This window comes from Elaeis guineensis, chromosome 1 (assembly GCF_000442705.2).
Source record: "Elaeis guineensis isolate ETL-2024a chromosome 1, EG11, whole genome shotgun sequence".
In the NCBI taxonomy this organism is placed as follows: Eukaryota; Viridiplantae; Streptophyta; class Magnoliopsida; order Arecales; family Arecaceae; genus Elaeis; species Elaeis guineensis.
This window is the reverse complement of record NC_025993.2, coordinates 175830265-175858034: the sequence shown is the minus strand read 5'-3', so window position 1 is coordinate 175858034 and position 27770 is coordinate 175830265. Positions and strand designations below refer to the sequence as shown.

Here is a 27770-nt window from a genome sequence, read left to right as displayed (position 1 = left end):
TGTCGCCGGCAATCATGCCCACCGGCACGGAAAAGAAGGGAGAGAAGGGAGGAAGAGGAGGAAGGACTTATCACAGCCTTCGATGACCCCCACCGACGTGAAATCGCGGCGAGCACGAGTCGAGGGGCCGCGACTTCAATCGAAAAAATCAGAGAAGAACTCCGACGATCGTCGGTGACTGTTGTGTTCTCTCTTAGAGGAGAGGAGGGAGGTTCTTATAGGGCTCGTCCTAGGGTCTTTTAATGGCTCTAGGAGTCCGATTCTTGATCAGAACTAGGGAAAGAGAAGACTCCGATCGGGAGTCTTCTTCCCTGTTTTTTTTTTTCCTAAGTGGGCTTTTGGCCCATCGAGCCGGGTTATCACAAGCCCTCTCCTGTATTTATTTTGAAAACAAGAGTTATACATTAATAGCTAACAAAATTAAATTAAAATCATTGTAAAAAATAGAATATTAATAATGGCGTACATATAAATCTCTCGACTCATCTCGAACAAAAGTACCATCCTGATGAGAATGAGTCATCCGATAAAACTCCACTTTACCGGGTTCCCTCCCATGCTCATCCACCTACACAAATAATTTTAATTTTAAGCAAACAGTTATAATAATTTAAAAAAATATATGAGTATCATGATACAGACATGGTCCATGGTACATAATGATATTAGTTATATAAATATTTCAACATAAAAATTAAAAGTTAATTATGAAAGTTTAAGGAACATACAAACTCCTGTCAGAGTCGTGCATAACTCTTCGACCCCGATGTATGAGGAACAGACTGAGCTGCTCGTGCAGCTCTACCAATAGCAGAATAAGTCTGTAAAATAAAGTAAAGAACTTGTTATATGTATAATATATAATATACAATATAAATCAATATTTTTATAAAATATTTAAAAAAAAAGATAATGAGCAGATAATATACCTGTGCCCTCTCAGAGAACCAATAATGAACCAACTCCATCCACTGATGAGGAGGTACATCAAGAGGATAATTCCTAGCAACCTCCTCCTCTGTCATACCCTGTCTCATATAGTCCCTTTTCAATTGTGCTCTATATTCTTTTCATTTGCGGTTGAGAAACTTCATTACAAAATCATGAGTGGATGGAGGGGGAACAAACTTGCTCTATAAAAAAAAAAGTTAAATGAAATAAATTATATAAGTGATTAACAATTAATATACAGTATGAACATCAATTCATTACCTCTATAACTCGGAGGAGCTCAACTTTGTATGTTGGAAGCATGTCATTCCATTTTGCATAGCCCAATGGACATAGCTGAGGCCTCCGAGCAACAGTCTCCAAAAATGAAGTCAATAAACAGGCAGCTTTCTTAATTGGCTGACCTAGTTGATTGCACTCCACAATAATTCTCTCGCCCTCACGCATCTGCCACACATCTCATACTACTGTGGATCCGCGTCTGGGGTGTACTCTCCCGGATCCATCTGTAAAAAATACATAAAAGTAACTATATCATAAATATACATAAAATAAAATAAAAATAAAATTACATGAAAGACAATATATACCCTGCACGTGTATCTCATCATCTGACTGATGAACAGGAAGATCGTGCTGTATTGATGATGAAGAATGACAGGGCTCGGAATGCTGTGCAGCTGAACTGGCCTCAGGCTGCTGTGCTGAAGAAGACGTACCGGTCTCTATCTGTGAAAACTGAAACTGCACACCAACATATCGTCCTCTGCGATGCATGATGTCACCTAGCATTTATATAAATAAAAGGTAGAATCAGTTAATATATGGAGTAAAATAATATAATAATTAATGAAAAATATATACATCATAAATAATTATTACTAGTAATAATCAAGCAGTAGTGTTTTCTTCAAATTCTGTCCTAACCAACGTCATTGTAGCATTTAAATCATCAGCTAGCACAAAATTGTAGGGCATACATTATGTATAAATGTCATCGTCATCATCCTCCACTTGGTTTTCCATATCATATAAGTCTCTAGGTTTTGTTTTGATGACAGTAAACCAATCTTTATCTTTTGCGTCTTGTACATAAAATACTTGACGAGCTTAAGATAAAAAAATGAATGGATCATCCTTCAATAACACACCAGTGTGTATCAACCTTAAAAAATTTACAAGTGTAAATCTATTTGCATCTTGTTTCAAATCCCTTGGTGAGTTTATGTCTATCCAATCACATCTAAACAATACTACTTTAAATTTTTCATAATAATCCAACTCATAGATATCTTTAAGTGCACCATAATAGAATTTTCCATCCACTTCCACCATAACACCGCTATTCTGTATTTTTCTAAATTTCTCCCATTCTCTAGTATAAAATTTAAAGCCATTAATTATGAAATCGTTATATCTATTTACAATCTTATTAGGTCTTCGAGCAAGAGCTATTAGTTCATCTAAATTATTTGTCTCCATCATCTTTGATATCTTAAAAAAAATGATATGATGAAGTGCTGTTAAGTTATCTGATATTAAATATGTATCAAAAATTAATATATCCCATAATTAAATATAAATCACACCTGATTCGAAAGTCACATAGGAAATAACTCGACCAACCATCGCTGTTCAATCCTTGCATTAGGACGAATGTTATGATTGGCTCGTCTCTGATAAATTAAAAATTTACTGCATAAAATATAAATATATCATTTAGAATATTATATCTAATATAAAATTTAAATCTTGATGTCATGCCTTAAATATACTAACCTGCGATGGTCAGATATTATGTCACTATGAAGTAACACATAACGATGTGCTTATGCTAAAGATTTTTGATCAAGTACAATACTTTCAGCTCTTCCCAAGAATTTTCTAGCAGTTAAGAATTTATACAGTTCTGCATTCTCCACAAAGTCATTATGCCATTGAAGTCGACTAAAAATAGTCTCTACACCTTGAAGATATCTTGAACAAAATATCAAACATTCATCCGTAATATATCCTTCAGCAATCGAGCCTTCGGGATAGGCTCTATTTCACACATAATCTTTAAGACGCACAAGATATCTTCAAGAATTAAATATTTATTAAAATATCAGTATGCTGTTGTTTCTAATAAAATTATCAAAAGATTTAAGATTTGCAATAATACCTCTCTATAGGATACATCCATCTATAATGTACCGGTCCACCAACTTTAACTTCTGAAGCTAGGTGAATGAGCAGATGTACCATAATAGTAAAAAATTCAGGAGGAAAAATTTTTTCCATCTGACAAAGTGTAATTGCAATATCGGATTCTAACTGATCAAGTTTCCGAGGATCAATAACTTTGGAACATAATGCCTTAAAGAATGACGATAATCGAAGTACAATTGCAATAACTTATTTCGGCAATGACGATCTTAAAGCTATTAGAAAAATATCTTGCATCAATATGTAACCATCATGACTTTTAAGATTTGAAAGTTTTCGATCTTTTAGATGCACACATCGTGAAATATTTGATGCATATCCATCAGGTACCTTGATACTTTTCAAAACTCTCAAAAAATTATCTTTTTCTCGAGCAGACATTGTGTAACATGCAGGAGGCACATAAATTCTATCATTAGCAAGTATTTTAGGATGAAGTTCCTGTCGGATACCCATTTTTTTTAAATCAAGACGCGCCTTCATGTTATCTTTGCTCTTTCCATCAAGGTTTAAAAATGTTCCAAGTAAATTATCACAAATATTGTTCTCTATATGCATGACATCAAGATTGTGCCGAATAAGATTATGTTTCCAATAAGGTAAGTCAAAAAAGATACTTCATTTTTTTTATAAATATTTACTGGGCTGTTGTGTAGATGCTATCTGTGTGTCTTCCTCATTTTCATCCTTGAAATAATTGTCTAGATTTTGAAACACCTCTGTATCTATAGTACTGATACTGACTTCTTCTGGTAATCCTTCGTGCATTGAGCTTTCAACATCATCCCTTCCTCTTTTTTTAGAGGACTTTGAGTGCTTACCATAGCTGTAATTGATGCCATCCATTTGTCTATGAACATCAGTTCCAGAAGGTGGAATAGGGGCACATCCCAATTCTATAGTACCATCAAACAAATCTTTCTGAAATCAAAACGGATGATTTACTTCCAACCATCGACGATATCCCATGTAACAAAATTTACCTCCATGTTTTAACCAAATTGAATGTGTTGAATCTCCACAACGAGGACATGTGACTCGTCCCTTTGTACTTTAGCCAGATAAATTGGCATATGCTGGAAAATCATTAATAGTCCATAACAAAGCTGCCCGTAGTTTAAATATTTGACCGTTGGAAGCATCAAATGGATCAACACCCTCCCACAACTGTTTCAATTCCTCTATTAAAGGTTGTAGGAAAATATCAATATCATTGCCTGGACCCTTATCTCCTAGAATAATCATTGACAAGATAAGTGATGATTGTTTCATGCACATCCACAGTGGCAAATTGTAAGGTATCAAAACGACTGATCAAGTGCTGTAGGTAGAACTCAGGGTCCGAAATGGATTGAAGCCATCAGAAGCTAAGCCAAACCTAACACTGCGAACATCAGAGGCAAAATCAGGATGCCTATCATCAAATGCTTTCCATTGAAGACTATCTGCTGGATGTCTCAATATTCCATCCTTTGTATGTCCTTCATCATGCCATCTCATTGATGAAGCTATTTTTGATGATGCATAAATCCTTTTCAATCTAGGTATAAGAGGAAAGTAACGCAATACCTTGACCGGTTTCTTTTTACTTCGCGTTGCATCCAATTCATTCAGTACATCATCTCGATCTTCTTTTTGTATTATCCATCTTGAAGATCCACATACATTGCATGACTCTTGATTAGCATTTTCATTCCGATATAACATACAATCTTTCGGATAACTATGAATCTTTTCGTATCCAAGATCCAATTCCTTTACTACTTTCTTGGCTTCATAATACGATGGTGGTAAATGAGTGCTTTCTGGAAATGCATCCTTTAATAACTTGAGCAGTATGGTAAAACTCTTCCCAGACCATCTATTCAAATATTTTAAATGAAATAAATGTACAAGAAAAAAAATCTTAGAAAATTTCGTACAACCCGGATATAATTCTCCATCTGCATCTTTCATTAAGGTGTGATAACGAGCTATCTCATCATTAGATGTATGTATAGGCTCCTCAACATGTATACGTTCCGCATGCGTACATTCATCAAGCATCCCAACTGTTTCTTGTATACTACTGGATTCTCTTAAATTTTGAACATCAAGTCCAAAAGCATCTGTGATCAAACCCCTTATATCATCATCTCTTGCAGAATTGTCTTGTAGGCTAGTGGATCCAAAATGAGTCAGGGGTTGGTTATATGATGATGGCAACATAGATTTTTCATGAAAAATTCAGTCGGTATAACCTCTTAAAAAATCATTCCATACCAAATATTCTTCAATAATTTATGGATCTAAAGAAGAACTATTTACACATTTCCGACATGGACATAAAATCTTTCCATTCAAACTACTTTTCTCCATATCAAATTTAATGAAGTCATGAACTCCATCTAAATATTCTTTACTATTCTTTGGTTTATTTATCCAACTTTTGTCCATTGTAGGATAAAAATGATCGAACTTGCAACTTATCTAAAAATAAGAAAAATTATACAATCTATATTAATGCAATGAGTAAAAAATATCAGTCATTTCATAAAATCCAAAAAAATAACAGCTATCATCAACTAATAGGTAAAGAAGGTCCTATCCCATTCAGAAAATGCATTAATTCTATAGGTCAATTATAGTAATCAAATGATATGCAACAAGAGCCGAAAAAAATTTCGGCAGTATTTTTTCTTAGTTCTCCCGTATAGGGAGAACAAAAAAAAATATCGTCCGAAATTTTTTTCGAACCCTCAGCATACCATTTAATTATTGTAATGACCTATAGAATTACTCACATTTTTCAAACTGTCCATACTGGACAATCAATTGACCAATGTACATAATTCTTTTATCCGTACAAAAATAAATAAATATACAGATACAATAGAATATGTACATTAATCAAAAGACGGGTCTATGGTTCTATGCAATGCAATAGAATATGTACATTATTTCTCGATATTTTTTAAAAATATCACTACAATAATGTCACGAATTATATAATGAAGATGAGCTACAAACTAATACATGAAAATTTATCATGAATGTGGGGCACAGTGATATTTCCTAATATTTTTAAAATGACATTAAAATAATATCAAAGATCATATGATAAAGGTGAGCTGCATAAAAAAATAGTTAGTGTTCCTCATTGTTTTTCTTTTCTCATTTTTTTTAATTTTATTAAGCACTGAAATCCTTCAATCTATCCCACCCAAGTCATGAATCATTGCATCAAGAAATAAAAGGAACAAAGAAACAAATGTAGAAAAAGAGGGGGGAATGCTTCATTTTAATCACCTGCAAGCTTTGATATCCCAAATTCTGTCTTAATAAAAGGTACGATCTCTCCAGAGCAAGTGCTATTATTCCATATCAAAGGAACGATCTTTTATTACATGATAGTGTAGCAAAGTAAGCAACAACTAGACATAGCACTGTAAATTACATCCATGGGTCCATACGGACATCAAACCATTTCCAGTTCCACTAGGTAGGAAGCAGAATAAACCATAGAAGACTTCTTAGGAAGCCAATCAGACACTGCCCATTCCATAGTCGAATTATTTAACTTGATAATCTTTATGACAAAATTCAGAGCACAGGAGGCAGTAACTTACCATAAGCATTAGTAAATTCCAACCAAAGGCTGCCACTAAATTCAGTACTCAACATCAAAATGTGTCCATTTGCAATACATAAGCAGAAGAAGAATGAAGCATATAAGGCTTCTCAGGAGACGAGTCCCATTTTCCATATACGAGAAGATGCATTGGACATGACCATTCCAGCAAAGCTAATTGTATCACTAAAAAAATAGAAAATTTCTTCCAAACCTCCACCATTAAACCCCAAGATAACCTCAAATTGAGTAACTAAGTTGTTTAGGAAAGCTCTTTCAATCTTATTAATCCAACAGAGAGAGTAAAAGAAAGGAAGAAAGAAAAAACTAATCTTGGTACTGTGTACGATTCCTCCAAACCAAAATCAGCTCTGTCAATCGTATCAATCCAACCAAAAGCAAAAGAAGAAAAGAAAAGAACTAATCTCTGTAATGCATACGATTCCTCCAAACCAGAATCATTCAATCTTTCTCCCTCGAATCACAAACCGTGACATCAAGAAAGCAAGAACCATACGAACAAAGGCAGGACCAAAAAAACAAAAATGCTCAGATCAAATCACCTGGACACTGCTATCCATATCAATGAACAATCCTTTATTACGTAATGCGTCGCACAGAAAGCAGCAAATCCATTATTTATGATAAGCAGGAAGAACGATTTGCAAAGCCTTAAACCCCAACACAAAACCTTAAACCCCAACACAAAACAAAAGCTTGGGATTAGGAGGCGAAGGAGGGGGCAAATCGAGCACGAGATCGAACCGGAAGGGTCTTTTGGGCCTGCGAAGACGGCCGTCGGGAGGGAGGAGGAGAGGAGGGCCGGTGGGGTGGCTTCGAGGAAGACGGACGGCATACGGCATGGATGGTGCGGCGTGGACGGACACGATAACAGAGGGGAGCGGTGGACGGCGGTGCGGCGTGGACGGCGGATGCGGCGCTGGCTACGGAGAATCGGCGAAGATGGGGTCGGCGAAGATGGAGAAATATGGGTGGGAGGGGGCGGCGGCAGATAGATTAGGACATGAGAGAATGGAGGTATTAATCGAACCTAACGATGCTTTTTAGCGTCGTTAAATAATGATGCAACAAAATATCGATATTTTTTTTATTTAACGATGCTTTTGTTAAAAGCGTCGGCATTGAAAATGATGAAATTTTACGATGCTTTTAAGCGTCGTTGAACCACGACGTTTTTTAAAAACGTCGGCAGGTCAACGTAATCTGCCGATGCTTTCAAAAACATCGGTAAAAAATCGTCGCTAACCATCTTTTTTACTGTAGTGCTCTAGGCCACAGTTTAAGGAACATGAGGGCAAAGCGAAAGCTGTGAAATAAGCTAGCCCACACCCTTCCCTTGCCCTCTCACCCTTCAAATATTTAAAAACGAATTAGCTTTTGCTATCTGGAAGCCAAATGCTTCCTCTAGCTATTTCTGATGAATAAACTCAATACTAGAGATAATCTCGCTAGGAACTTTGGGACATCCTTGGGAGGCTGTGTTCTTTGTAATGCATCAAATGAAACGGTTGATCGCATAATGATCAACTGCCAATTCGCCTTGGAAATAAGGATTGTTGGGGTGTACCGACCGACCAACCGACCGACTGTACCGATCGTCTGACCGACTGTACCGATCGACCGACCGACTGACTGACCGACCGACCGACTGACTGGCCAACCGACCAACCAATCGAAGGTACGTCGGTCGGGCAGACCCTTTCTACCCTCCCGACTGCACTGGGGAGTCCGGTGCCCGACTCCCGCGACGTGCCCGACTGATCGTAGGAGGAATCCGAAGCTCTACCCAGCGTCCCTCGGCTGGCCACTGACCCAGGGTCGGACGGCTTCTCCAGGCACCGTACTACCGCCAGAAACTGTCAGTCCTGACAACGGCATGGCAGCGTGGCATTATCCCGCCTATGGCATAGTCAACCCTAGTGATTTGACGGCCCCACGGCGAGTTGACATCTTTACGGCGACTCTGACATTCTACAGTGAATTGACAATTCCTCAATTGTCCGCGCCATTAATGACGGCGCCATACCACGCTCCACTATATATATATATCGGGGAAGGCGACAGTGGGGGGGTACGGCGGCAAAACTTTCAGGCTTGCTCCCTCTCTCCCTTTCTCTCTCGATTGAGCTCTCTGTCTTCATTTCACTGTTGCCAAGTCTCCTCTCTGACTTGACCATCGGAGGGTCCTCCGTCGGAGCCGCCTCCGACCAACGTGGACTTTCCTTTTGCAGGCGCTCGTTCCCGACGACCAGGCGACGAGGGGATTGGCCGCAACAGATTGGTGCGCCAGGAAGGGGGGCACGGGACGTTACGGTACACTATCCCCGCAGAATTTGAGATGACAAAGACAAGGGCTCAGCGATCAAGGGTCACCGGGTCGGCGAGGCGCTCTTCCCGCCGGGAAGAGGCCTCTCCTTCACCCTCCGCGGCGGAGCCCAGTTCTCCACGCCCCGCGGTGACCACGGAGGTGCAAATCGCGGCGATCGTGCAGCAGATGACCGTGCTGACGGATGCGGTCAAAAGCCTCCAACAACAGCCGGTACGGCCGCCGCCGTCACCGGTCGGGCAATCGACGGCACGTCCGATGCCCTCCAAGAGCAGCCGCCGACGCCCGCATCGATCCCCGTCGCCTCCACAAGAGCACCTGCCGCAGCGCTCCCGTAGAGAGGAGGAGGGGTGGCCTCGGCGCGATGCCTACAGGTCCCAACAGCTTTCTCCCTCCCGACTGGAACGAGCAAGGAAGGAGAAGCGATCGCGGATGCCGTCCGCCTCCCTCTCGGAATCTTCAGGAGACTCCACTCCTGGGGTATCCCAGCACCGACGGACGGACGACTACAAGCGCAGGTTCGAGAAAATCAACCGTTGGCTCGCACAGTTACAGGTGGACGGACAGAAGTCTTCAAACGATGTCGACTTTCAGACTGCCCAACCTCTCTCCCGACTCATTCTTGACGAACCGATCTTCAGTCGGTTCAAGATGCCGCACGTGGAACCTTACGATGGCTCCACCGACCCAATCGACCACCTGGAGAGCTACAAAGCTCTCATGATGATTCAGGGGGCAACCGACGCTCTCTTTTGCATCGGCTTCCCCACCACGCTCCGCAAAGCTGCCAGGGCCTGGTACTTCAGTCTTCGATCGGAAAGTATCCACTCCTTTGGGCAGCTCGAGCACTCTTTCGTGGCTCACTTTAGCACCAGTCGGAAGCCATCGCGAACGTCGGACAGCCTTTTCTCCCTCAAACAGGGAGAAAACGAGACGCTCCGACACTTTGTGACGCGATTCAACGCGGCCGCGCTCGAGGTTCGGAACCTCAATGAGGACATGGCCATCTCGGCCATGAAACGGGGACTGAGGGCATCCCGATTCACTTACTCCCTAGACAAAACCCTCCCCCGAACGTACGTCGAACTATTGGAGCGCGCGTACAGGTACATGCGAGCGGACGAAGGAGCCTCCGACCGGTGCTCGACCGAGTTCAAAAGCCCGAAGGAAAAGCGGAGGAAGGGTCGGGACACCGCCGACCCTAGCAGGCCCCCGACCGTCGGTCGGGTCTCGCCTCCGCGACGAAACCAGAAGTCACTCCAACGACAGACTCCAAGGCCGACACGCCCCAGGTATGACTCCTATACTCCTCTCTCTGCTCTTCGTGCGCAGATTTTGATGGAGATCGAGGGGGAACAATACCTGCGACGGCCTCCGCCTCTGAAGGCAAAAGGCTTCGACCGATGGAAGTACTGTCGATTCCACCGGGGCCACGGCCACAATATCGAGCAATGCATCCAGCTTAAGGATGAGATCGAAGCTCTCATCCGCCGAGGATATCTCGGTAAGTTTCGGAGGAACCCGCCGACTCAACCCGTTGCCGACCGATGACCCCAACCGACTGAAGAAGCGGCGACTAATCAACCTACGGTCGGGGTCATCAATATGATTTTCAAACGACTGGGCCCGGGGACGTCTGCTGAAGGGGAGCCGACGAAAAAGCCGCGCTCGGGCGATGTGATTACTTTTGCAGAAGAAGATGTTTGGGGCATCCAAACTCCCCACGATGATGCTGTTGTTGTCTCGGCAACAATAGCCAATTATGATGTAAAAAAAATTTTTGTGGATAATGGAAGTTCAACGAACGTTTTGTTTTACTCGACTTTCTTCCGGATACGACTATCAATCGACCGACTCAAGAGGATCCCTACACCCTTGGTAGGCTTCGCAGGCGATGCTGTCACAACAGAAGGGGAAGTCATCCTGCCCGTGACGGTCGGCACCGAACCACGGCAAAGCACGGTCTATTTGACTTTCACGATCGTCCAGGTGCCTTCGGCCTACAACGTCATACTCGGAAGGCCCGAACTAAACGCCCTGAAAGCGATCGTTTCGACGTATCGCCTTCTGATTCGGTTCCCAACCAAATACGGAGTCGGGGAGATGTGCAGAGATCAGCAGCTCGCTCGTCGATGCTTCCAGATCTCCGTCCAAAGCGATGAGCTGAGGGCCCCCTGACGATCGACAAAATGGACCAACGGAAGGAGGAAGAACGAGGTTCACCGACCGAACAGCTCGTTCCCGTCTCGATAGCAGAAAACCTCGACCGACAGGTATGGGTCGGGTCTCAGCTATCCGACCCAGAACGACGACGGCTGGCGGAGCTACTGAGGGCCAACACTGACATATTTGCTTGGTCGACAGCAGATATGTCGGGCATCCCTCCGGAGATAATAACGCACCGACTCAACGTCGACCCGACGGTGAGGCCGGTGAGGCAGAAGAAAAGGTCTTTTGCTCCTGAAAGACAGAAGGCCATCGACGAAGAGGTAGACAAGCTACTCGAGGCGGGCTTCATCAGAGAAGCTGCATATCCCGAGTGGCTTGCCAATGTTGTCATGGTCAAGAAGGCCAGCGAAAAGTGAAAGATTTGTATCGACTACACCGACCTGAATCGGGCCTGTCCAAAGGACAGCTTTTCATTTCCAAAGATCGACCAGCTGGTAGACGCGACGTCCGAATTTCGACTACTCAGCTTCATGGACGCCTTCGTCGGGTACAATCAGATCCGAATGGCACCTGAAGACGAGGAGCACACTGCCTTCGTGACCCCCAAGGGCCTCTACTGCTACCGAGTAATGCCCTTCGGGCTGAAAAATACCGGCGCCACCTACCAACGACTCGTCAACAAGGTCTTCAAAGATCAGATCGGACGCAACATGGAAGTATATGTCGACGATATACTGGTAAAAAATGCGCGGATTTCGGATCATGTCCGGGATCTTGAAGAAGCTTTCCGCACTCTACGACGACACCGGATGAAGCTGAACCCGACTAAGTGCACCTTCGGAGTAACCTCGGGGAAGTTCCTCGGATTCCTCGTCTCGCAACGAGGAATCAAGGCCGACCCCGAGAAAATCAAGGCCATCATCGACATGCGGCACCCGGACACCAAGAAGGAAGTCCAACAGCTGAATGGAAAGATCGTCGCCCTCAGTCGGTTCATCTCTCGATCGGCTGAAAGATGCCTCCCGTTCTTCAAAACCTTACGGCAGGCCAAGCAGTTCTCTTGGCCGGACGAGTGCCGGCAGGCCTTCGAGGAACTGAAGAAGTACCTCACCTCCCCGCCACTCCTTGTGAGATCGGAGGTCGGGGAGGTCCTGTACCTCTACTTGGCCACTTCCCCGGAGGCGGTTAGCTCTGTGCTCGTCCGGGAGAATGAGAACCGGATTCATCAACCAATATATTATGTCAGCAAGGTGCTCCACGAAGCTGAGACTCGATACTCAAAGGTAAAGAAAATGATTTTCGCCCTAGTCATTTCGGCACAGCGACTCCGTCCGTACTTCCAAGCACACGCCATTGTGGTCCTCACCGACCAGCCCCTGAGGGCTATCTTGCACCGTCCTGATACGTCGGGACGGCTGGCAAAATGGGCTGTGAAACTGGGCGAATTCGACATCCAGTACCGGCCACGACCCGCCCTCAAAGCTCAGGTTCTGGCCGACTTTATCGCCAAATGCCCGACGACCGACCTACCATCGGGGGAGGGGGACCCCATGAAGGTCAGGACCTCTGACTGTGACCTCGATCTGGCCTGGGTATTGCACATCGATGGGGCTTCCAATGCTCAAGGGAGCGGGGCCAGTTTCCTGCTCACCAGCTCGGAGGGGGTGGTCACTGAACACGCCCTCCGATTCGACTTCAAGGCCTCCAACAATCAGGCCGAGTACGAGGCACTCGTTGCGGGGTTGAAATTAGCACTGGAGCTCGAAATAGACCGTCTCCAAGTCTTCTCCGACTCCCAACTGATCGTCGGACAGACCAAAGGCGAGTTCGAAACACAAGATCCGACCATGGCCAAATACCGCCAAAAGGTGAAAGATCTCGTGGCGCCCTTCGGATACTTTGGGATCTCTCACATCCCCAGGGCGAAAAATGCTCGGGCCGACGCGCTCTCCCGGCTCTGTGACGTCCGACTATGGCGCCTTGGGCCGGACCTTCGTGCAAAATCTTGAGCGATCGAGTATCGACGAAGTCGAGGAGGTACTACAATTAGCGGCAGGGCAGAGCTGGATGGACCCGATCACTCGGTACCTGACCGATGGGTCTGTACCCGAAGATCCTGCGGAAGCCAAACGACTCCGGTGGGTGGCTTCCCAGTACGTGATGATCCATGACCGACTGTACAAAAGGTCGTTCTCCCTCCCCTTACTCAGGTGTTTGGGACCGACCGACGCAGATTATGCCCTCCGAGAAGTGCACGAAGGAATCTGCGAGAGTTACTTGGGGGGCAAATCCTTGGCCTACAAGGTCCTGCGGCAGGGTTACTATTGGCCCACCATGAGGAAGGACGCGACTGAGTTGGTCCGGAGGTGTGAACCATGCCAGAAGTACGTCAACGTACAACACCGACCGGCTAGCCAGATCACCCCTATTATCGCTCCATGGCCCTTCGCTCAGTGGGGGGTCGACATTCTCGGTCCTTTCCCTCCAGCATCAGGCCAAAGAAAGTTCATAGTCGTCGCCACCATCGACTACTTCACCAAGTGGGTGGAGGCCGAACCCCTGGCGCAGATTACCGAGCGGAAGATGGAGGACTTCGTCCAAAAATCTATCATCTTCAGGTTCGGATTGCCGCATACCATTATCACCGACAACGGGCGATAATTCGACAATCAAGACTTCAGAGACTTCTGCGTGAGGTTTCACATCACACACCGGCTAACCTCGATCGGACATCCACAGTCCAACGGCGAGGTCGAGGTGACCAACCGGACCATATTGCACGGGCTCAAAATCCGACTGAATGAAGCCAAGGGCCTCTAGGTCGAAGAGCTGAACTCCGTCCTATGGGCATACCGGATGATACCCCGTATTTCGACCGGAGAATCACCTTTCAGCTTGGCCTATGGAATAGAAGCCATGATCCCGCTGGAGATCGGATTGCCATCGACTAGGGTCGAGCAATATCGTGAGTCGGACAACTCTGAGTGTCGGAGGGCCGACTTGGACCTCTTACCCGAGCTCCGACGCGAAGCACAATTTCGTTTGGCTTCTTACCGACAAAAGGTGGCCCGGTATTACAATGCCAGGGTAAAGCCAAAGCTCTTTCGACCTGGAGACCTGGTCTTGAGGAAGGCGGAAGTCTTAAAACCCTTGGATCAGGGAAAACTATCCCCGAACTGGGAGGGATCCTACAAGGTAGCCGACGCCTACAGACCGAGATCTTACCGACTGGAAACCCTGGAAGGGAAAACCATCCCTCGAACCTGGAACGCCGACAATCTGAGGTTGTACCATCAGTGAAATCTGTACTTCCCCCCGTTTGGAATACAAACTTAGTTTAAACTTCGGAGCCTGGAGTTTCGGCCCTTCGACTGCGGTTCGGTGCTCACCAAGGAATGCAAGCCCCGACGTCCCAACATGGACTTAACATTTTACTGCGGGTCGTCGGGCTGGCCGCCGATGCTGTGTCGAACGTTTGAAGGACCGACGCACTTGCAAAAATGGGGGTTACACTCCTTCTACAACTTTCGGCTAAAACGTTCGGGCAGAACGATTAGCCGACTCGCCAACCCCGCTCCGGCCGGGAAAGGCAAAAGCGCCAACGCAACCAACGCTGCGTTCGCGACTTACCGATCGGGTCGAAGCCGGTCGAAGGGTATTCGACTTACCACCGTTTATCACAAGGCGCTACACAAGCGCCCGACCAAAGTCTGGGTGAGGGGAACTCGACCTACCATCGTCTTCCCGACCAGACGCGTCGACTGCGCACGACAATGTAACAGACGCAGTCTGACCGATCACATCGGACAACATTCGGGCCACCGGGATGCGCCTGAAGGTCGGTCGACTTCCTCCTCCACGAACGGCCTTCGACTCCGCCAGTGCGGCCGACTCAGCACGTTCGTGCCTTAAAATTGGTCGACTCCCGACTGAAGCCAGGACGACGCGCGTTCGACTTCGGTATTCGGTTTGCGGCCTAACGATGGATGTTCGATCTAGGTCCTGACACAGACGATCAGTGGTCGGGGTTCGTCTTTGCTCACCTCACATTGAATCGCCAACTATCTCAACTAGCGACACGGGATGGCGATTGGGTGTCCTAATGCGGCACGCCAAGGCTGCTTGGCGCTAGAAGAAGTCCGTGATTACAAGCACATCCCAGCAGGCAAGAAAAGAAAGTCGAAAGAAAAACTAGAAAGTTCTTAAGTTCATTCGGTTACAAAATCGGGCCGAAGCCCGATTACAAGTGTACTAAGAAAAACAAAAACGATAAAAGCGGACGAAGCCGATCATCCCTCGGAGTCAATCTCTTTGACTGACGGAAGCTCGGGGATGACCGGTGTATCCACCGCGCTCGGTACTGGGTCGATGGCCGGTGCAGGATCGTCGGTCGGAACTCGGCTGGCGGTCGGCGTCGAATCACAGGTCGGGGCCTGGCAGGAAGTCAGGGCCGTCTCCCCTTCGGCAACCTGCTCCGGGACGGCCTCTCCCACCACGGCGACGCCTCCCGATGATGGGTCGGCCATCTCTTCCGTTGCTTGGTCCTCGACCCCCGGTGGGATGATGCCGCTGAGGTCCAGCTCCGCGTACAGGGCTTGGACTGCATCCCGACCATCCTCGTACCCCACCCGGTACGATGCGAAGTCGGACTCCAGCAGCTCCTCTCGATACCGGTCGGAGCCATGAAAGTCGTCCACCGCCCAACTCGCCGACTCCTTCACCGACCTTGCTTCCTCTTCCGCCCGGCCGAGAGAGTCCTTCGCCGACTCTGCCTCTGCCTTCGCTATGTCGGCGTCGGCCTGGGCGATCGACAGGTCCTTCTCAGCCTTGGCGAGCTTCTCCAGACTGACCCGGAGTTGCTCGCGTTCGCCCTCGAGCTCGACGGCGACGCCGTCCCACTCGCGCCGCAGATGGTGCGCAGTCCGACCCTTGCGCTTGGCTTCTTTTCGGGCCGACTTTAGCTTGGACCCGAGACGAGAGATCTCGTCCACCAACTTCGCCTACCAGTCGGTCGACTGCTTCAGGTGTTCGACCAGCATCGCCCTGTCGGCTTCGACGGCCGCCGCCCTGTCCTTCCAAGCCGCCCGGACATTTTCGAACCTCCAGTACCCGACCTCAAGTTCGGACATAGTGTAGATCAGCTGCCGACGTGAGCGTTACGTCAGGAAAGCGAAACAATGAAAATACTAAGGAAAGAGGAGACGAAGTGGAACTTACCCCGACCATGGTCGGGTAGAACGAAGATAGCATCTCGGTCACTTGCCAAGACTTCAGCACCTCCACGTCGGCCGAGAGGAGGATCCCCTGGCACAGCCTCCTGGCCAGGTTGTGGTCGGCCAGTGCCGATGCTCCTTCGAGGAACTGAGCGCCAGGCGCCGCAGTGCGACTCCCCGACCTTGTGTCGTCAGCAGGGTCCATCGGGGCTTTCCCCCGATCGGCCACCCCGGCCAGTGGATCCGGTAAGGATGGGATGCTCAAGTTTGACGTAGCACCCCCCGTTGCAGCTGCAGACGCCGTCGGATAGCATTCGGGTTCCCGAACTGCATCCGACGCCACACCCACCGGCGAAGCCGCCGACGTCCCTTCAGCCGCCTCTTCCGCCTGCCGCTCCTCCGGTTGCATCGCCAGAGCCGCGAGTGCGATCACCGGCTCCGACTGGTCGGTCGCCGATGCCTCGACGGTCGGCGCCGCTGTGGAGGGTTTCTTCGGCGGTCGTGAAGGTCCGGCCCCCGATGCCTGCCTCTTCCTCGCCGCGTATTGTCGGATTTCAGCGTCGGTCGGCCTCATCCTCGACGGTGTCCCTGCGATACCGACGGAAGGATTAATGTATGCACGAGAATGAATGCCAAATAAAAAGACAACCGATGGGTCGGGCGGTACCTAGACGGGGGATCAAGCTCAGGTCAGCATCATAGAGGGCTTGTTCGGTAACAAGCTCCCTCTGCTTCGGGACCGACATGTCTTTGAGTCGGTGGAAGTCCTCCCGGTCGTCCGCCTCCACCCGACTGTTCTCGTTCGCCTCGGTTCGGGGCACGCCCCAGCGAGAAGGGAAGCCACAGGGAGAAGAAGATGAAACAAAGAAAAACTGGTTCTTCCACCCGTGGATGGACGATGGAAGGCCAGTGATGAAGGAAAGACCCTTTCGGGGGTTGAAGAGCCACCACCCTCGAGCCTTAGGGTGGGGTCGGAGGACAAAAAATGCCCGAAAGAGAGAGATGCGAGGGTTGGTCGGCAGAAGCTGACACAACAAGGCGAAGCTGATTATTAGCCGGACAGAGTTCGGCGCTAGTTGCGCCGGACAAAGTCCGTAATAATCCAGCAGATTCTGGACGAACTCTGAAATCGGAAGCCGAAGACCAGCCCGGAGGTCCTCGACGTACAGTGCCACCTGGCCCGCCGGTGGGTTGTTAACCCGACCGCAGGCTCCTGGGGCGGAGAGTTGGAACTGCTCCGGGATATGATACTGATCCCGAAGCCGATCAACATTCGGCCCTGAAAGCGAGGAAACCTCAACTTCCGGAGTCGATCGAGAGTCATCGGTCGGGTTTCCCGACCGAGCCCCCCGAGATGAGTTTCCGGCCATAGCACCAGAACCAAGAGAAAGGCGAGACCAAAGAAGAAGGAGAAGGAAGGAAGGAGGTTTAAAGGAAAGCTAAGGCAAAACAGGAGGAAGCACGAACCCCGGGTGGACCCTTGTGAGAGCGGAAGAGAAGGCAGCTGCCGGCGACGACGGAAGAAGCACTCGGGCAGAGTCTCCGCAGCAAGTCGTCAGGAATGGAGCCTCAAGCGAGTGGCCCTATATATATAGGGCCGTTCGATGGCCGAGATGACGCCGCGCCGATCGAGATCCCCCGAATGGGCGACACGTGGCGGCTTCCGGGCCCTCCCTTCGGCCCGATGGTTCGGCACGCCCATCCCGGGAAGGCCGCACCGCCTTCATTTAATGCGAAGGACGTCGGCCCAACAACCTCCGACACGTGGCGAAAGGGCCGCGGTTTAGAGTTAAATCGCCCGCGGTGATTCGCGTTCCCGATGGGACGCCTGACAGCGCCCTGCGCTCCCAGAACCGGCGCTGGGCGGCGGTTTGCATTCTCCGAAAGGCGTCGGACATCCGATCGTCTGACACCGAATCGTCCGACACCCGATCGTCAGACATCCGATCGCCTGACACTGAATCGTCTGGCACCCGATCGTCGGACATCCGATCGCCTGACATCGAATCGTCTGGCACCCGATCGCCTGGCACCAGATTGTTTGACGTCCCATCATCGAACAGCGGGACATCTGACGTCGACTTGGCCGGACCATCTGTCGGTGAGATCGGCAAATTCGATCCAGGATGCAGCAAAGAATCCACTCCTTTCGCCTGCGTGGTGACGCGGGTTAATGCGACGTCAGGCTCAGGAGTGGGGAGGGGCAACTGTTGGGGTGTACCGACCGACCAACCGACCGACTGTACCGACCGACCAACCGATCGGCCGACCGATCGATCGACTGAAGGTACGTCAGTCGGGCAGACCCTTTCTACCCTCCCGACCGACTGCACCAGGGAGTCCGGTGCCCGACTCCCGCGACGTGCCCGACGGATCGTAGGAGGAATCCGAAGCTCTACCCAGCGCCCCTCGGCTGGCCACTGACCCAGGGTCGGACGGCTTCTCCAGGCGCCGTACTACCGCCAGAGGCTGTCAGTCCTGACAACGGCATGGCAGCGCGACATTATCCCGCCTATGGCATAGTCAACCCTAGTGATTTGACGGCCCCACGGTGAGTTGACATCTTTACGGCTACTCTGACATTCTACGGTGAATTGACAATTCCTCAATTGTCCGCGCCATTAATGACGGCGCCATACCACGCTCCACTATATATATATCGGGGAAGGCAACAGTGCAGGGGCCCGACGGCAAAACTTTCAGGCTTGCTCCCTCTCTCCCTTTCTCTCTCGATTGAGCTCTCTGTCTTCATTTCACTGTTGCCTAGTCTCCTCTCTGACTTGACCGTCGGAGGGTCCCCGCCGGAGCCGCCTCCGGCCAGTGTGGACTTTCTTTCGCAGGCGCTCGTTCCCGGCGACCAGGCGACGAGGGGATTAGCCGCAACAGATTGGTGGAGATGCGGAGTATTGTGCATTTTTGTAATATCAACGGGTGGATTGTGCATGGATCTTGAAGCACTCAAATATGTTTCTTCTATCCATCTGCACAAATATCAAAGTAGGTATCGGTGCAATCTAATAATTGATGTCATGAAAGAAGGAGAATCATTCTTTTGTGAAAGATGCAACCGAAACTCCAAACAATAAGCACCAAACAGATTAGGTATGAGTCAGATTGACCCATATCTGTATTCGCTCCACAAGTAAAAGTTTCATACCCATACTCATTTCGTATCTATTTGGGATGAGATCGAATTGGGTTGGGTAGATAAAAAATATTGAGTTGGATCGGATCGAGTACATATAAATAATATAAAATTATTATAATTTTGAAAAGATGATATATATCAAGATCCTATCAGATTAGGTTTAAATCGGGATATATTATTATTCATATCCGATCTGAATCCATTTCGAATATTTTTTTGGAATCCATATCCATCACGATTCTAATTAGATTAAGCAACATCCGTCCCATTCGAATCGGATATCGGATGAAATTGTTATATCACTAATTTTCAGTGGCTCAGATCAAATTATAGATAAACGGGTATTAATCGTTCCTTGCCTCCCAAAAACTAGGTATCCATCCCAGCCATTTTATCCCTTTTGCCGCCTCTGATGCTGGATCGAAGTCTGATCATCCAAACGAACCCAGAGCTCCAACCAGAGCTGACATGGCCTACACACATTTTTGTATGATTTAATAACCACCCCAGAAAGCTTTTTCCTAAAATTTTTCAACCATGTAAAACAAACTTCCCTCGTTGACTTTAACAAGTCAGCCTTCATCGTTGGTCAACTTTCTACGGAATCCCGGTATCCGGCAGTACCGTCTCCGCTGGTATGATGATTACCGCGACGCTCACTGGTTCCAATACTTCCTTGATCCATTCCTAATCTACCGTCAAAGCTTTCTCCAACCGGCCTTTGTTGCTCAACACCTGTCCATATCAGTGCTATAACACGAAAAATTCATCAGCTACACATCACACATGGACACCTGTCACACAATCAACAGTATATTTCCTCCGACACTAAACCAACATCTGCTCACTCTCTCTGGATAGGCAGGAAAACAATCGCGCCCGACTAGGTGGCGAAATCCATCCATCTCCTTATCCGGGATAACAAAGCCCCGCCCAACGGTTCGCTCACCTCCCACCCCTCCCAGCCCCCGTCCAAAACCATGGGCCGCCGCCGGTAACGGGAACAATATAACCTCACCCCTCATTCCCTAATTTCCAGCCCTCTCTCACTCTCTCTCTCTCCCCCCCGCCCTTCACCGCGATGCCGGTCGCCGTCTCTTCCCCTCTTCTCTTCACTCCTTCCCCGGCCCCTCAAACCCGGAAATCCCGATCTCTTCTCCCCTCCCAAACCCTAACCCTCCGCCGCCCCGCCACATTCTCGGCCCGGCCACGGCTCGCCATCCCCTTCTCCATCCGTGCCGCCGTCGCCATCGAGAAGGAGATCCCGGAGAACGAGCGGCCGGAGACCTTTCTCCGGGCCGCCGATGACTCCGCTGCCGCCGCCCCGACATCCGTCCGGGGCCGCTTTGAGAGGATGATCCGGGAGGCCCAGGACGAGGTTTGCGCAGCCATTGAGGCAGTCGACGGCGGGGGGAAGTTCAAGGAGGATGTGTGGTCGAGGCCTGGTGGTGGTGGGGGCATCAGCCGGGTGTTGCAAGATGGTGGGGTTTGGGAGAAGGCTGGGGTTAATGTGTCAGTGGTGTATGGGGTCATGCCCCCGGAGGCTTACCGAGCTGCCAAAGGGGAATCCGGTGCTGGTGGTGATGATTCGTCGGTGAAGGCGGGTCCCGTGCCATTCTTTGCTGCTGGAATTAGTTCGGTATGTGCTTGGAATTGCATAAATTTATCTCCTTTTTCTAGTGCAATTGTCGTGGAAGTATGTTTTTAACTATTTAAAAAGACCTTTCTTTTGTGTGTAGTAATGTAGATGTTTGGGTGGTAAGTTTTTGATTTTGAAACTGTCTAAAATATGGAAGGGGATTTTGGTTCAGGTTTTTGGGATTCGGACCTCTTTTGGCCATCAAATTCCGCCAAAAAAAGGGAAAAGTCTAAATTTCTGGTGATCTATAATGTGGCTGGTTAAATTTCATGGTTCTTATTTCTTAATTTTAGATTATATTTGGAGTACCATCGCTCATTCCCTTTCTTATTGGCATCGACTCAAAGTTATCAGTTTAGCCAAAGTTTTCGGACGTTTTATTTGACTTACCTGTCGTACCGTTTTGTGAACACTTGCCTATTCTACTAAAGAAGTATTTAGTTGATTTCAGTCTCTAAACTAATAATTAGATTTGATATGGCACATGTTAACTACAAAACTGAGTTTCCAAACCTTGATGTATTGTGAATTGAAAAAAATTCCATACCAACGTTTCATGACACCTTCCCAGATCATCTGGGGGTTGCTTTTTTTGTCCAATAATTTTAACATGTTATTCAAGCAGATATAAAGTGCTTGTTTGCCAAATTCGTGTGGTGGTCTGCCTTGGAAATAATAAATAGATAGCACGTGGTGAAGTAGTGCTCTTCAGGGCCTGTGTGGATGTCCAAGCCCAAAATCTCATGGGATTCATGGGTATGGACTAGTACAGCTAGAAAAAAGAAACCTGGGCCAGGCATATATTCCCAATATCCAATGGCCTTTCGAGTGGAGTGCCCCGAATCCCATAGGGAGAAAAAAAATGACCTCATATAAAAGATAGTCTTGGATGGTTGTAGACGCAGGCTAAGCCCAGCCTCTAATTCAATATTTTTTAATGGTTATACTGGCCCAACCCACAAATCCTATGTGATTTGGACCCAACTATCCAAACAGGTTCTTAACTGGGAAAAAGATATAGTGATTTTGTTTAAAATGTGTTAAAGTTTCTATTTGCTTCTGCACAATATTTCCAGTGCTTTCTGAGTAAATATGGTATTTAAAAATTTGAGGCATATAATCAACTTGGTGTAGGTATATACCTGTTTAATGCACATAATTGATGCATGTAGCTGAATTTCTGTAGAAATCTCTGAATAACTAAAAAAGGGACTCGCATCTTTTGTTATTGCAGTAACCAAGTTGATAATGCAATTATCTTTTCGCCCCACAGAATCTAATTCTTGCTGTTCTGTTCTTTCTGTAGGTTTTACATCCAAAGAATCCATTTGCCCCAACTTTGCATTTCAACTATCGATATTTTGAGACTGATGCACCAAAAGGTACATATTTGGAAGTTAACTTTTTTTTTTCTAAATTATTATTTTGAGATTTTTTTTTGACCAATTATATTTTTATTTTTGTTCTTTTCTGTCAAGCATGTGTTTGTAGAGGAATGGACCCTTTTTTTTTAAAAAAAAAAATGTATGACAAACATGTGATGTTGCGAGAAAAAGTGTTGAAAAAGTGTTTTCTTTGAGATGCTGTTGGTTGGGTCATGTCAGATGATTTTGTGGGAGTCAATTTTGAAAGAGGGGCACAACTGCCACATGAATTCAAATCATAGTTTTTTTTTCCATGATGCAACTTCCATGGCATTAATTTTTCTTTTCATCCAAGGCCTAGTATCTGTCATTGAAGTGTAACATGTTACTTTATTTCACTGAAAAATTTGGGGGTATAATAAACTAAATTTTCTGGTTTGAAATATTTATGAACACTTTAAATTAAATCTGATCATCAAACTTACTGAAGTCGAATTCAATTGCAAATTACATTCTGTTCTTTGTTTCTTAGGTGTTTTATGTTTTTTCTGAAAAGAGTCACTGGAAAAGTGTATGAAAAACCCATCATACCAGTGCCAAACCTAGTTATATTAGAACTTGCAAGTGTTCTTATAAAGGACAAATGCAAGATATGCTAAAAAGTAGGGCAGTAAACAATCAAAATGACCAGCTTTCATCCACTAAATTCAAATTGATATATGTTTTCTGCCACAGTTATTTAAAATTATTATGGTGTTGACAGTTTATAAATTGTGACATATGGCTGCAGATGCTCCTGGTGCACCTAGGCAGTGGTGGTTTGGTGGTGGCACTGACTTGACTCCTGCCTATATCTTTGAGGAAGATGTAAAGCATTTTCATACGGTATGTGTAAAAAACCAGGCAATTTCAAGTTTTCTTGAACTTTGTGTTCTTTTCAGATGTACCAATTGTAGAAGAAGAGAAAATAGGATACACTATCTGTTTGCCTCCTTTTTCTTTGACCAATGGAAGTGATAGTTATTGTAAAATTATGGAAGGCAGTGGATTTAGTGTGTGGTTTCTCTCCTAAGTGTGAGGCTGCTGGATTGTGCAGATCAGCTTGGTATCCTATTCCTTTTCTGTAGTTTCTGTTAGTTTTGTGATTTCTACAGTCTGTTGATGTAGGGAAAGAAAGGGAGCACTCATTGTTATTTGATATGAAAATCTTTTCAATTGATGGTCCCTCCTTTTTTTTTTTTTTTTTTTTTTTTGTTTTGTTCTAACCCCAGTTTATCCAATATTTATATGGCTTCTGCAATTCAAATTGCTGAGGCACATTCTTGAGATCAAATTTGAACCTAGGCATATCACTATTGTTAGATTTTATTAGTTTATGAGTCAATTTTATCATAAAGAATTCATGTTTTACTATTTATTATCATAAACTTGAATTTTATATACTGTTCTATATTCGACAAGATTATATGTTGGAATGGCGAAAGGGTCACCTCCAAATCTCTGGTATCTGGTACTTGATGTTGGTACTCGACAAGCTTACTGTATAGGGATTTTTATTTCTTTCATCTTTATCAGACTCAGGATATGTAACAAAGTTAGGTTACGTGCTTGTGTTCGTCTGTGTTATATATCCCTGGAAGTGATCATCCAATGCCCATGCCCTCCCCCACCTCCACACACAATTGTTTGTTCCAAGATTTTTGAACTCTTCTTAGAAAATGATGTGGAATACAACTGAAACATATATGCTTGATGATCTCCAACTTATGATTGAGAAAGTTTGACATTGTGTTCTTCTCTCCTTCTTTGCCTCCTTTTCTTGTAGATTCAAAAGCAAGCGTGTGATCAATTTGATTCAAGTTTCTATCCCAGGTTCAAAAAGTGGTGCGATGATTACTTCTTTATCAAGGTATATTCAGCCTTTCAATTTTCATTTCAGGAGCTATGCTTGTTCCTACATTTTTCAGGTCCAACTTGTTGATTGATGAAATCAATGTTCTTAATGATATCTGATGCCTTGTCTTTAGGAAGCTTTTTTGTATAATTAATGGGTGCCCTTTCTGTCACCATCCCCATATTTTTGAAAGGGATATTATGTTTTCTTTGTAAAGAAATAGGCCATATGAGTTATTGTGCAGGTTCTCTATGTTGATTGATAAAGTAAAATTAATGTTTGATATTACTAATAGCTGCTTTTTTTTTCTTTTTCTTTAAACATCTATCTCCAAGGCAATCTGGGAATGGTAAAGAGTATTTTTGGCCATCTGATGGTAGTTTGAGTGAGTTAATATAACATACGAATTGATGCTGCATAACATCTCATTGTACAGTTTTTCTCATTGTGAAGTTATGGTGGGTTTTTTTTTTTTTTGTTTGTTTGAAGACATATTCCAATGATATATTAGGTTACAGTCGCACAAGGTTTTACAGACCTTTGGTTTTTTTAATTTTATTAGATTTTTTAACTTAAAATGTGCAATAACATGATATTGTTCCTTGGCTCTGCCTGTTGGAAAATTTTATCGTCAGGCTACCAGACACATAACTAGTTAGTAAATTACAATTTTTTCCCTCTTAAGCAGGGGGATATAGGTTAAACTAATACAATGTTGTCAGGACTCTTGTCTTAAAGGGGGAATTCGGGGAAAAAAAGAAAAAGGAAAAAGACAGAATGTTTGAACAAAGTGTTTCTTTCTTTCTCCTTCATTTTTTTGGGTAAACATAGAAGTCTTTCTTCTAATCATCATTTGATGCTCTCTGCAGCACCGTGGTGAGCGGCGTGGGCTTGGTGGAATATTTTTTGATGACCTTAATGACTGTGATCAAGAGATGCTTCTAGCTTTCTCTACTGGTAATTCCTACCATAGATCATAACATGCCTTGTTGTTTTAATTGTAGAGCAGATGCAATTAAGAAAGTCAGACGTTTACTGAGCATCGACGTAAAATGGGCCTCATGCCTAAGATATATGCCTGGTGCCCCTTTAGAATTAAGCTGATCTTTGGCCTAGCTGCATAGCCAAAGAGGTGAAGGAGTTGTTTGATTTGGATCAGGGGGCAGTCAGTCAGGGCTTTTCTTATTTAAAACAAGCAGCATCCTGAATGTAAAGCTAGAATATGTTTAAGAACCTCTGTTATCAAGGCTTAAATACGTAAGCAAAAAGAACAGTTAAAACAAACTTGAGGCGTTGTTGTGCTGAGGAGCCCTGCAAAAAAATACGTTTGCCTTCTGCACCATGTCAATTTTAAAGAAATTGTTATAATTTTTTATTCATGTAATTTTTGCAAATAAAATATTCTTCAGTTCTTTTGCTTATCATGTTTTAGCTTATGTCTTTCAGAGTGTGCAAAATCTGTCGTTCCTGCATATATACCTATTATAGAACGGAGAAAGGACGTGCCTTTTACAGAACAACACAAGGCATGGCAACAATTACGAAGGGGACGTTATGTGGAATTCAATCTGGTATGCAGAGGAAGATTAACAAATTTAGATTTTCATTTTTTTTCTCGAGGTTTTGATTTGACTGATGTTTTACCGATCATGAAGGTCTATGACCGTGGAACAACATTTGGATTAAAGACAGGAGGCCGGATTGAGAGCATTCTTGTTTCTCTTCCACTAACAGCTCGATGGGAATATGATCATGTAATCTTATCGGCCATTCATTTTTCCCTTTTTTTTTTTTTGTTGACTTTTTTCTTTCAGTGTTTGAATCTGACTGAGTGTGTTACTGTGCAGCAACCGGAAGAAGGAAGTGAAGAATGGAAGCTTCTAGATGCATGTATCAATCCAAAAGAATGGCTTTGACTGTAAACGAGTTGGAGTGTATTGTTTGAGTAGGAGCTGTTTATTTCCTGTTTTGTAGTTAGGAAGCTTCTCATCCAGATTTGTTGTGTATCCAGCATGAATAAAAGTCAGGCTCTTGTTGAAACCGCGACATAGAAAGTGCACCGAATATTATAATCTGAGTTGGATTCAATCAACAAAAAATTTGATCAGCCACTTGGTGTCGTTTGAGGGTGAGACATGATATTTTCTTCTGTATTTGAGGTGGTAATTTCTTCCAGTAATTGACTTTAATGCGGAGATCAATGTGTGGTTGGCTGCACTTGGTTGGAATGCCGAAGAGAAAGATGCAGTTGTGCCTTTCAAAGAAATTGGGACTAAATGGAGAACAGAAGGTAAAAAAGAAAAGAAACCAAAAAAAGGAGGAATGTAAAGGTATATTTTTCCAATGGTTGCCCACTGATTAGACTTAACTGCCTTTGCTTTTTGTCGAGTTTCGTGCGTTTGGTGTAAAAGTAAATGTCTATTCTTGCCTGCGGGTATTTAGCTATTCTAGACATGATATAGCAAGGACTGCATAGCTCGGCGTCAGTGGTAAAATCCTTTCTAGAGTTTTTTGCCCACATACCCTATAAATATGGACTATTTTATATAACCTCTGCAAACTTGCTACCTGCATCTGAATAACCCATTTTTAGGGGGTATGTATACAAAGTTTGATTTTGTGTATGGAATAATCCCTATTTACGGGGTGTATATATACAAAACTTGTTTTTGTATATGTATGGCCCATATTTACAGGGTTGTATATGGAAAACTTGATTTCTTCGGTTTTCCTGCAATTGAATTAAATCACATCTTAGGCTCTCTCTGGTTATTGATAAAGTGAAAGAAAAGAAAATTTTCCCCCAGTGACAGAGATTCTGAGAGAGAATAAGAAATGAAAAATGTAGAGCAAAACAATTTATTCATCTGGTAACCGCTTTCTTTCTTTCTTTCTTTCTTTTTAAATTAACTAAGCATGCTAAATTCTTGATTTTTCCCTTTTTATTTCTTTTTTTCTTCTTCTTCTTCCCTTGATCAAAACTCTTGTACATACATTAAGTAGCGTAGATGTGTAACCGGGTTGTTAGATTTCTTTCTGGGTTTGATTCTTGAGTGGTCACTTCTGGACTTAAGAAATTATATAGTGCAGATGAATTTTTTTATTGTTTTACTTTAACAAAAAATGATCTGAAGCGAGTACAGGCTTGTCAACTAACCGCCGGCCTGAAGCTAGCCAGTGCCGAGTTGGAACAAACTGGGCTCCATGGAAAACATTTAGCCCGATAT

At 45.3% G+C, this 27770-nt stretch overlaps 2 protein-coding genes and 1 long non-coding RNA gene across 3 annotated transcripts; 2 read left to right on the top strand and 1 right to left on the bottom strand.

Moving 5' to 3' along the window:
* Nucleotides 1-465: 465 nt before the first annotated feature.
* Nucleotides 466-973, bottom strand: LOC140854857 (uncharacterized). Its single transcript, XR_012137969.1, has 3 exons — nucleotides 930-973; nucleotides 729-821; nucleotides 466-568 (listed from the first exon to the last, which is right to left on the bottom strand). It is a non-coding gene; the product is annotated as an uncharacterized lncRNA (long non-coding RNA).
* A 6657-nt stretch (nucleotides 974-7630) lies between these two features.
* LOC140857429 (uncharacterized) lies at nucleotides 7631-13294 on the top strand. Its single transcript, XM_073256232.1, has 2 exons — nucleotides 7631-7807; nucleotides 12368-13294. Exons 1-2 carry the CDS (start codon nucleotides 7631-7633, stop codon nucleotides 13292-13294), a joined length of 1104 nt encoding a protein of 367 aa, XP_073112333.1.
* Nucleotides 13295-20588: 7294 nt separating this feature from the next.
* Nucleotides 20589-26650, top strand: LOC105039768 (coproporphyrinogen-III oxidase 1, chloroplastic). The gene is made up of 8 exons (XM_010916032.4): nucleotides 20589-21285; nucleotides 22592-22667; nucleotides 23440-23534; nucleotides 24475-24558; nucleotides 25413-25500; nucleotides 25990-26114; nucleotides 26199-26297; nucleotides 26391-26650. The coding sequence occupies exons 1-8, from the start codon at nucleotides 20728-20730 to the stop codon at nucleotides 26457-26459; spliced, it is 1194 nt and encodes a 397-aa protein (XP_010914334.1). The 5' UTR covers nucleotides 20589-20727; the 3' UTR covers nucleotides 26460-26650.
* Nucleotides 26651-27770: the final 1120 nt, after the last annotated feature.